Source organism: Uranotaenia lowii, chromosome 1 (genome assembly GCF_029784155.1).
Source record: "Uranotaenia lowii strain MFRU-FL chromosome 1, ASM2978415v1, whole genome shotgun sequence".
Classification (NCBI taxonomy): domain Eukaryota; kingdom Metazoa; phylum Arthropoda; class Insecta; order Diptera; family Culicidae; genus Uranotaenia; species Uranotaenia lowii.
Genome location: NC_073691.1, coordinates 132,434,238 through 132,446,250, shown reverse-complemented (window position 1 = coordinate 132,446,250; position 12,013 = coordinate 132,434,238). Strand labels below are relative to the sequence as shown.

At 34.6% G+C, this 12,013-nt stretch overlaps 1 protein-coding gene across 5 annotated transcripts in view; it reads left to right on the top strand.

Annotated features, from left to right (window-relative positions):
• Positions 1 to 12,013, top strand: part of LOC129740071 (octopamine receptor beta-3R-like) — a 422,031-nt gene that overhangs the window by 399,252 nt on the left and 10,766 nt on the right. For 4 of the 5 annotated variants that reach the window (XM_055731660.1, XM_055731661.1, XM_055731659.1 and 1 more), the window contains 2 exons: positions 4,129 to 4,551; positions 11,782 to 11,893. In XM_055731660.1, coding sequence (XP_055587635.1) covers positions 4,129 to 4,551; positions 11,782 to 11,893 — 535 coding nt within the window. The remainder of the gene's footprint in view (positions 1 to 4,128; positions 4,552 to 11,781; positions 11,894 to 12,013) is intronic. The other variant, XM_055731662.1, reaches the window with a different exon arrangement.

Here is a 12,013-nt window from a genome sequence, read left to right as displayed (position 1 = left end):
AGGGGAGTTTTGATTTTTCAAGAATTTGGATTATTTTTTTTCTTATTCGGGGCTGTTTGAGAAGATTTTCCCAAGACTAAGGGAAAGGGGAAGGTAGAACGAAGGTTTTAGTAGGTGAGGCAATAAGTTAGGATGTATTTTTATTTTCATAGTTTTATGGAAAATAAAATACATCCTTACTGGTCGGAACTCGACAAGACCAAAATGAACGCCAAATCGAAAAAAATTGAGATAGACTCCTGTAATTTTAAGACAGCTTACGACTCTGTAATTACAAAAAATATCACTAACACTAACATATAAATGTAAACGAAACTCAAAACAAAATGTCCCGAATCAAACTAGTATAGACGAAGGCCAGTAGTTTATAAAATTTTAAATATTGTAATTTTAGATAAAAAATCATTGTTTAAAATATAATTTTAGTGTCCACTGAAGAGGAGCGAAAGCCATAGTAGCTCGAAACCTCTGGACAACTGGTATTAACGGTTTTGATTCTAAAATCTGCCGAAAAACGTCTATGATTTAAATCACATTAAAGCGCGGCGATATTAGATATTTGATATTTAATTCATAAATTGTTTTAACTGAATTTCAGTGTTATCGCACACATTCGTGGTAAGTAGAAAAATACAGTTGGACGAAAATTTTTAAAGTAAGAAAAATTTACTATTTCCAAAAACAATCCATTGCGAGTTAGTTTTAAGTTGTTCTGAGTAGAAATTTAAAATAAATTATACATTTCAACATTTTCCAAGTTACAAAAAAATGATGCATTGATTATATGCCCTTTTGTGATGTTCGTTCACATTTATTGTTCATGACATGGTGGACATGTCACAAAAAGGCTATTTGAGGAACTTCTTGGAACTGCAAGTCCATGGAAGGCTATTTGAGACCCAATTTGTAACTTTTATACTGAATGGAAGTGATTGACATGTCACAAAAGGCTATTTAAGGACCTTTTAGGAACTTCAAGTCCATGGAAGGCTATTTGAGACCCAAATTGTAACTTTTTTTCTGAGTGGAAGTGATTGACACATAAAGGCTATTTGAGGAACTTTTGGGAGCTTCAAGTGCAAAGAGGGTTATTTGAGACCCAATTTGTATCTTTTATTCTGAATGGATGTGATTGACATGTCACAAAAAAGGCTATTTGAAGAACTTTTTGGAGCTTCAAGTCCATAGAAGGCTATTTGAGGCCCTATTTGAAACTTTAATACTGAGTAATGCGATTGCCGTGTCACAAAAAGGCTATTTAAGTAACCTTTTATAACTTTCATGCTCACATTTGAGAAAATTCGGTATCAATTCCCTTTGGAACCTTTGTTCAGCGAAATTCGAACTTTGGAGACACGAGTTTAAGTGGATATGGGACTTTTGGTTGTTTGGGGTAGCACTTATGTTTTCCATAAAAATCAAGATCATTTCTTAAAATATACTGTGTAAATGTGAATAGATATAGATGATTGCATTTTAAAGTTAAAGCAGCACTATCTTGCATTTGAAACCAAATTAAGTGTTGTTAATTTTTAATATTGTTTTTTTTTTCGGGTTTATTAAGGCCTATATTACTCTTATGTTAGTTTTTCAACACTGCTTTGTTGGAGTTCACGCTGAAGAAGCTTTTCTGGATAAGCAAAAACTCAACAGCATAAGAACATTCCACCACAGAATTTTCAGTTCATCTCGTCTCCAATTGCAAATCATTTCAATAATACTGTTAGCCATCTGGTCTCCATCGGAAAGTACAGTACTTATTCACTAAATCAGATCCTAGAATTTCTAAAGAGTACCGCAGTGCGCAATACTTATTTCTCGACCAAAAACATCCAGCACACATTAATCAATCCCGGATGGTCGAAAATGGGTCTCAATTACGTTTAATAGTAAGATAGTGCTGCCATCTATGTCTTAATTTAAAGAAATAGTTTTGGACAGATTAAAAAAATATTATTTTTCACTTAGAAGCCTGTTTTTTGGATTCAAATTATTCCTTAAATCTTTGTTTCATCATTTCACGTCATGTTAATGAGAAATTAAGCAGTTTGATAAAGTTTTTAAGCCGAAACTTCAAATCCATTAGTACTAAATCGAATCTTGTTGAAAAACTCTTTAAAACCTGTATTATGTGTTGTGACTTGTGAGCCTACTTGGTTAAATGATTCTACTGAACCAAAGCAATCGAAAGATTCCCTTTAATTCAACTGCGGTATAAGAATAGTTCAGCTACCGGTTTTTCGATAGCAACTTACTATCTTCAATAGTAAGTTGCTATTGAAATACCGGTATCTGAACTGACGATTTTCTGTTTATATTTTCAAAAGCAAAACCCATGAATAGTGGTACTTTTCTTGTTGTGCTCGCCGTATAAAACCATGCTGTTACCCCGAACACGATGTCTGGATTTGTGATAAATATTTTATTGTAGCCACTAATGTCGTTCAAATATTCTGCAATCAATGATCATGCTATATACCCCCTTTCTCAGTTAGTGTTTAAAAGTGTTGTACGAAAAAGCAACCCCTTCCAAAACATCCAAAAATGAATGAAAAAAGTAATCAAAGTCCCCCCAGTTGACGGTATATCTCTTATTAATATTTACAGTACAACCACGCTAAACCTAGGTAGCGGAGGAAGGACCACCTTGGTTGAGCGAACTTGGATTACACGAAATATTGTAGAACTCCGGTTTTGCGAGCTAGCGAGTTAAACGAGCAACTGCGTTCATCCAAGACCTATATTTTTACCGAGCTATGCGCCTGGATGGTACGCAAAACCGGAGCAGTGTAGTCCGAGGTTTCACTTATCTGTGGTGATCCTTCACCCGACTACCTCGGATAAGCTGACTTCTAAATAAACGGTCGTAGTCATTCGTAGACACATTTTGGAACGCAATCATTTTAAAAGTTAAGGCGATCAAGTAGTAGAAAAATATTTAAAAAAACTAAGCTAAACAACAGATTTATCAAATTTTGTGTCCTAAGTTACGTCTTTAGTACATTAAGTACCTGAAAATTATTGAATTTTTGAAGGTGATGGGAAAATTATACAATTCGATAGCATTATTCCGTGTAGAATTCAGCCTTCGAATTTGAATTAGAGAGCGGATTATGTACCAACTACTTATATCAAGCTTCCTTAATCTTATGTATCTTTGATTAGAAAATTTAAGAGTTCTGATTTGTAAATAATCCTATCCAACAATAAGAATGATTCATGTAAATATTTGAGCTAGTCATCCATTTGTCCAATTAGGGAACATCCATAAATGACGTAGCATTTTGGGGGGAGGTGGGGTTTGACTTTGTGTGACGATGTGTGACGAGAGGGGGATAGGGGTTCAAGTAAAGCTACGTAGCTTCAATTAAATATCGAATAAAAAATTAAAATTGTTTTGAGTTATTTGAAAGAGGACTGTCATCACTCCGGAGGACGATAGAGAGTGGGTGGAGGCAGCTGACATCGCAGATGCAATTATTCCAGCCAAACAGACGATGGAGGAAAGCTGCCCAACGATTTCATTGGAATCCTTACTAGCTATCCCGTTTGTTGAAAGGTACCTTGATGTTTTTTGACTGATTGATATGCTTTTTTAAAATTCCATTTATAACTTTTTTCCCTTTTTTTGTAATTTTTGTATTATTCTTGCAAAATGCTGATAATAAAAGTAAATAGTAGCTGATAATAAAAGTAAAAAGTAAAAGAAAAGTAGAAATTAAAAATGGGGGGAGGGGGGTTTATTAAAGCTACGTTATTATCTAGGGGGGGGGGGGGTCTATGACTTTGTGACGAAATGCTACGAGGGGGGAGGGGGGTATAAAAACTCAACAAAAAAAAGCTACGTCATTTATGGATGTTCCTTTAAGGTGTCTTTCGCTTTTTGGATGATAAACATCGTTTCATCTTATAAGAAACCCATGCCTCCACATGACATCAACTATACATTCACACCGTGCTTCAAAAGTTTTTCTCATGTTTAAAAATTTCAAATCCACACCATCTGTACACACCGAGAAGCTTATTAAGAAGAGAGATCAAATTCAAACATACAAAAATATTGCCATAGTAAGTCCTATTGCTATCTTTCATAATCCGAATGGAATTTCCACATCCGCCGAACCGCAGATTCAAGCCAAAAGCACAACCGTCGAGGCGCCATCTGCATCGTGATCAACAACGACAACGTGGTCAATGCGACGGATACGGACACGGATTTCGACGACGACGTGTTCCGATCAGGCGATCATCCGGCGTCCATTTGCCCGGACCAGTGCTGTCAGGCTGCAGGACATCCCCAGGACGATGGTTCCTCTTCCGACTGTCGACATAGCAAGTTCCGGAAGATCAAATGTCTGTGGAACCATTTCAAGCGCCACGGATTGCGCCGGCGAGTTCCGACGTCGAGGCGCCGCAATGAACCGTGTGATCACAGGGCGTCGGCGTCAATGGCGGGTGGGGGAAGCTGCATGACTCGATTGACTGTCCCCACCATGATGGTTCCGGGGACGGCTTCTAGCAGCCGATGTGGCAGTGTGGCTTTCGGGGAAGGTTAGTCTGGAGGCTTCCTAAATGTTATGGCTTACCAAATCTGTTCCTCCAAAGCTTAACGCCTCCGCTGCTTCGTTACATCCACATTTAGGTGTAATTGTGACTCATTTCAAAATTCAAAATTTACAACTACTGTTCATGCTTTGCATGCCAATAGAATGCATTAACTAGATCAATTAGCATAAGTGATGTGTTATCTAAATACCGATTAAATGATGTTATACACAAGAATGCATTTATTGTGAAAATACTATGAAATCAAACCATGCAATTGGAAAATTGGTAACTGATGAGTATTGACGGGTACCGCATATTTTAACTCCCATCCGAAATAGGTTTCGCCACCTTTCGCCGTTCAAGGAGAAGGTCATTACGACTGACTAAAATCTCTGTAGCTCTCGTAACTTACATCCGTCTTTGACAGCACCTAGTTTTGGAATTCTTGTTACGTTATTAAAAAATGACTCCCAGACAGTGTTCTTAAGGTTTATTTCAACGTTTTTGTTAGAGTGGTTAAAAAAAGGGAAATATTCCGGAATCTTAACCTGAATTCATTGCTTGTCCTACCAGAAGGCCCCATGCCAAATTTCAACGTTCAACTAATTCACCAACTGGAGTTTTCGTCAATTTAATTACCTAATAGAAAAGGGGGTAATTATGAAGAAGCATTTTACGCCCACAAGCTGCAACTTAAAAATATGAAAAAATTACTTGAAAGAAGAAGTGAACCAGTCATTTCTGGTTACTTTAAAGAATTTAAACACTGAAGAAATACATCTTTAATCTTTTTGTATGAAATGATATTTTCTTCATAATTATCCCACTTAGCCCTACATGCATAACCATAACATTTAATCAGAAATAGGAAATGAAATATATGAATTGAAAATGAATTTTTACCATAATTTTGATCGGAAGACAACCTTTCCTTATAAACACATGTATGATTTATTAATATTTATAACCCACAGTCAGGTAGGGTAAGATAAGGGAGGAAAAACACGTGGCTTGTAAATTTAGCTTTTAATTTAATACAACATGAATGAAAACACCGATGAAGATGACTCGGTTCATTGCATAGAGGAAATCCCTCTCGATCCAGCAAGCAATGTGTTTTCGTTGGCCACGCCGCCGTTTTCTTAACGGGAAGATGAAGATTTGCTCGAATCGCAAGCACTTCGCTTGGCTCCGCGTATCGTTTCGCGAAAGCGTTCATCATAAAAATCATCATCAACCTGGCGCTCATTCGAGTCTTCACAAATTGGATTACATCACACTGGAAGAAGTATGAATATGTAATCAAGCAGCCTTTCCTGTGAGCTATAAGAGGAATGGATATTTCCGTTTATCAGAAGCGTTTTACCTTTTCATCCAGGCAGCTAATGAATGGTGGAAGTGGTTTCAATTTGAATATTTTACGTGCTCCTGAGAGACTTCGAATCTTTTGGTTATGAATTTTATTTAAAACGGAAATGAGCTTTACAAAATTTTCAGATTATCCAAATAGCTGATTATTTTGGACACAGTCAAACGTGTTCATAAATCAGTGAAAGTAACCTATGTTTAGAAAACAATAGTTTAGTTCAGCCATTACTTAAAAGTGGTTGAAAGTTTTCTTAGAAAACATATCCAATTTGAAATTTATTTCCAGAAAAAGAGAAAAATCCTCTGTTACGAAAGATAAAAGGAAAAAAAAGCGTATACATTTTAGACCTGTTTGGTAAAAATAAAAGAGGTCCAAAATATAAAAAAGCCATCTAAAAATCGTTGTTACCTTGTACCTAGGATATTTGACACTGTTTTGTTTTTTTTTAAACTTCTCTGATTACTTGTTTGAAAGCTGATGAAAAAAGAAATAAAATATTAAAAATTTATTTGTTGTTCATGGAACCGTGATAAAAACATCCCTTGAAATTATTTAAAATGCTCTAAAGCTAAACATGCTGTTTTAACAACTTTCCATTGCGATTAGCTGGCGCAATCGACTTCAAATTTGTTTGGAGATTCTCGACAAAATGTATGAACAATCAACATACTTTCACTCTTTATGTTCAAAAATATGCCTCCAGTTTGCTTTGTAGCTCAAAACTATAGAATTTATAGTTCAAACAATGAGGAACAAGTTTGTATAAGATTGAAATGTGGTATGAGTTTACTGTGGTGAGATATTCGCTATTGTATGAGTGATTTTTTCGCAATTCGTTGATATTTTGTGTACGGTGTAGGGGTGCATTACACGAGTTTACAAAATTAAAAATAAAATCGCAAGTTAATTGACCGTCCAATATCTCTAATTTAAATTTCGGCACTGAATTCAAAAATAAAATTAAAAAAATCCTAAGAATAATAGAGTTTGAGTTATGCTCAGAAAATGATATTTTGTTCTAGAAAACGTACTTGTACATTATTACAAATATCATGGGATACACACATCATCAATTTAAAAATTTGTTCTCTCATATTGAGTGTGGACGGACCTGATATCATTTTTTTGAGTCACTTTTGTTTACCTACGATTAATGGTATTTTTTATGTACGTGGATTTACGATCGATAAAACTTTATAAAATGCAGTTATGAAATATCTAAATTTTAGCAATATCGAATACAAATTTGAATTGTTTTAATTTCCAATGGACATTCAAAATCAATTTAAAACAAAGATCTCTCCAGCTACCTGCTTATATCGGTCAGCATAACATCATATTTTGAATTTCAAAATTTGAACATAGGTAGCTCAAATATCAACGAAAACCGGAAAAATAACACATTCAATTGCAAATATCTCAGCACAGTAAACTCGTATCGCGATTTTCTACAAACGTGTTCCTATTTGTTTGAACTCTAAATTCTGCAGTTTTGAACTATATAGCATACTGGGGGCATAATTTAGAACATAAAGAGTGAAAGAATGTTGATTGTTCTTACATTTTGTCGAGAATCTCCATACAAATTTGAAGTCGATTGTACCAGCTCGTGCTTCATCCAGTTGTGCTGAAACTTTTAGAGCAAGTTCACTGGTGTTGGGAAAAAGCGGTAGAAGTTTTGTCACTTTTTGCACATTTTGACAATTTTGCCTTGCAAAAACATTTTCAAGATCTGTGGCCTTCAAGGTTTTTAACAACACGTGTTGTAGTTTCGCATGCTGTGATGCAAAAATATCAATATTTCCATCACATACGGCTGAAATAGAAACCGGTGTGTAAAAAATACAACGCCCGAAGATCTTGAAAACATTTTCGCATGGTAAAATTTTCAAAATGTCAAAATCTCTACCACTTTTTCCCAACACCAGTGAACTTGCTCTTAGAAAAGAAAAAGTAATTTTTTCACCTTATGGCACCAATCTGGGGGTGCCGTGAATTTATCATATTTACAGTTGAATCGATTAAAACATTACAATTGAATCGAACATATTTATTGTTAAATGTGAGAGGTCAACTAGGGATGTATAGGGTAACGGACCAATTTTGGACCGCTTCGGGATGTGGCTAAGCTATTTTCTGAATTAAAAAAGTACATTTTACAGTTTTTGATTGCTTTATCCATTCATTAAGAAGATCAAGGATTTTTCTATCGAAACATATCGTCGTTTGTTGTAATATAACAAGATTTGAGCAAAAAAATCGATTTATCAATTTATCGTACATTACTCTGGTCGTTTTTTTTTTTGGACCGCCAAGTTTCTATTTTGGGCCTATTTTGGGCCACCCTTAAACTAAATAGGTTTTTTATTCTAAATTTTGCTACATTTATGACAACGATTGTAGCGCAATTATGCGAATAATTCAGTTAATCTTTTCTTTTGTTTTTCTTGTAGTCAAATTTGGTTAGTTCACGTCATTCCTGAACTAACTTTCTTCAATTTAGGTACATCCGGTTTTTTGAATATTTCGTACTACAATTTTTTTTCTAAAATTTTATTTGCTTCAAAACAATAATTTTCGAACAGGTTAGAGTAAAAACAGAAAAACTCCTTTTTGTTATATAGGGTGTTTCAAATGTTCTGAAAATTCCGACAGCACATTGAAATGTCGACGAAATTTGTTTTGCAGGGTTAAATACTGGCCAGTTGACTTATGTTTAGGATCAATTTTAGAATGCAATCTGCTCCAGGCGATCCAATGAGAAGTTAAGGAAGTCTGTCATCATCAACTCCGTGACATCAATTGTTTGACTTCCAAAATCTTAGTGGATTTGGTTTGGCTTCAGTTCTGTAGAATACATAGATTCAAAAAAAGATAAAAATGTGCGAGAACTTTTCGATCTTTTTAACCATCTGGAAGCCAAATTTTTCTAGCTGAATGTTCAGAAGTTTAGTTTTGTCTTTGAAACAACTTCTGTTTATGAAAAAAATTATCGTTTGAGTAGATTTTTCGACAATTTTTTTTTCTTCGAAAACCGCATAACCACAAAACTAAAATTGAAATTGAAATTGAAATTGAAAAACTAGATTTTAGTATTTTTCGCTTGTAATTTTAATTCATTTCAACATTTTTTTGTAAGTTTTTAAATATAATAAGATTATCTCATAGCTCATAACTTTATATTTTTTTTGTTACAATTGTTCAACTATTAATTGAGTTATTTCATCTATTACAAAAATTAAACTCGTTTCATACTTGCCAATTTGGTTGTTGTTGGTGGATGTCCACTTTTTTATGTTTTCAAGCTTCTTTAAGCTGGAGCTATTGACAACTGCTTATCAAACAGGCATTATTAGATTAACATGGTTTAAAGCAGTTAAAACGATAATTGGTTTGGTTTTATGCCGAATGAAATGAACCTCGTCTAAAGACGGGTTTCGGCTTTAGCGAATTGATTAAATAAAATAATGCAAAATTCCAATTTTTTTTATATATTTAGCGCAAAAATAATAGATACAAAGATACCAAGCTCTATAAAATTCATGCCATCATTTCATGCCATCGGTCATTTATTGCCAATTCGAGGAATTTCTCAAGAAAAAAGACTTTGAATATCGAATACTGACTCTGATACTGAAAAACTAATTCTGAAGAACCAAGGCCGCGTTAAAAATACTCAATGTAATTGTTGTGCAAATTAACCCTCAAACTGCAAGTTTTTTTAAAAACCTGTAATAAAAATTAGGTTTTTCTCCTTAGTGTGTTTATACTGAGTAGTTGCATTTCTGCCGCAACATTTGATGGCTACGCTTTTCGATTTTGTCCGTCGATTTCCGTTAGAGTTCCGAATCTTGTAATGGATTATTTTTGATTACCGTTTAAACTATTGTGTAAATTTTTTCCATATCGTTGTACAACGTCTTATCACGTTCATGAACATTTAACAGCAAGTATAATACCCAGGTTACGTTGAGTGGTCCAAAGTAAGTCTCTAACGGATTAAGTAGGACCTATTTTCGACATGGGTCGAATTGCGATTAAAACAAGTTTTTTTGGTTCTTCGAGCTTGCAAACTAGTTTTCAATTTTTTTTAATAGCTGTGAACATATTTGTAGTTGTTAAATTCATCACAGCTATGCAGAAAACTTCTTGAAAGTTAACTCCAATAATGGCAAGTCCTCCCGAAATGGGTATGATTCAACCCAACTGTGAAAAATCAAAACTTTATTTTCAATTTTCTCTCCCATATCAGTTTATTTGAATGAAGTTTTAGATATTATTGGAATCATAATAAGTAGATTCAACTATATAAGTCCCAAATTTGCATGATTAATATGAATCATGAGAGAAATATTGGAAAAAAGCGGCAAGGTGGTCCAAAATATGTATCCGGTCCAAAATAAGTCCGTTACCCTAGTAAAATCAAATGTATAGTGGAATGCATACAATCAATCAAACAATTGTAGTTGAATCTATCATATTAGCAATTGAATCAATAATACTATTACAGTTGAATCTATTATATTCATAGTTGATTGAGTGAGGTCAATCAGTAGATTGCAGTTGAATCAAATATATTTATAAGTGAATGCCTAAAATCAATCATTCAATTGTAGTTGAATCTATCATATTTACAGTTTAATCATTTCAGTTCAGTTTAACCATTTCAGTTGTATCCATTATATTCATAGTTGTTTTCATCGATTCATTAATAACAACAGAAAAACGGTAAAATCTATAAAAAACCTATGTTAGCTTTTATTTTTTCCTGAGGTTAAAGAACAACAATGATGATATCCGAAAAAATAACTATTAAAGTTTGGTGCTGCCATTGGGTCTTTTTTTTTTATTGTTTTGATGTTCAAGTTAGTACTGTACGGAGTTTATTTTATTTTACGAGATTAAATTTGATGTTGCTCATTACTGTTGTATTTCAGCAGTTTTTATAAAATTTAAGTTGTCTTTTTATGAACCAGAAAGTCGATTTGAAGAAAAAAAAAACTACCGTAGAATGGTTAAAAAGTATCCGGTTATTCAAATTTTCACAAAATATTATTATAAAGCAATATTTTGAAGCTGTAGTCAAAATCATGAAAAAACAAACAGGATTCTTCTTGGTTAATAAAAAGTTAAATTATTAGACTTTTTGTCCCTAATCATATCATTCTACGATTAACATAAGCGGCATTGATTTTTGCCAATTTTCTCGGTTTTTCATTAATCTCGTTGTAATCTCATTGTTTTTTTATCTTAATAATTAGGCTAAAGCCTTAATCGTCTCAGTGGCGATTGCTTCTAAGCGATTCAGTTATTTTCCTTCAGCTAAATAGAGTGGATAATAAGTAGGCAACAGTAGTCACGTAGAGCATGAACCAAGTTCCAAAAAAGGCTCACCAGCTCGTAGCATTTCCAAGATTCTGAGCACCAAAGAATATGACACAGTTCACTTAATTAACTTCCACTTTTTTTCTTACTCTCCTTTTTACCGCAACCTTTGCTGCAACCCTGTGGACACTCCCGGATGCTTCCGTCGACTAAATTGGCTACCACTTCGTTCGGCCTTGGCGGTTTGGGCCGGGAAAACTTTGTAAACCATCGGAAATTTAATTAAATGTCCAATGTGCATTTGTGCCCACCCACCCTTCTCTGTTGGGACCATCAACGGGAAATGATGCTTATGATGATGACGACGCTGCCGGTGATGGGAAAATTGCGTCGCCGAATGTTGGTAATGATAATAATAATGCTCCGGAAACCACCGAAACATACGCATGGCATGCATGGTCCGTGAACCTGACGGAATTTCGGCTACCAACGAACCAAAACAAAAATAACACCAAATATAAAAACAACAATGGGCACAGGTGGCACATCAACCAGGCAATCGAAGGGCTGGCGGGCGGAACACAAGGCGGCCAGGACCCTTGGGATCATTATGGGAGTTTTTCTGCTCTGCTGGTTGCCGTTTTTCTTGTGGTAAGTAGCTTGCTTTCGTCGGGCTGACTGGAGGAAGCGGAAGCTATCCCTTCATTAAGGAAAAATCACCTCGTTATTGATTCACCTTCGGTAAAACTTTTTCTTTCCGTTTTGAAAGGT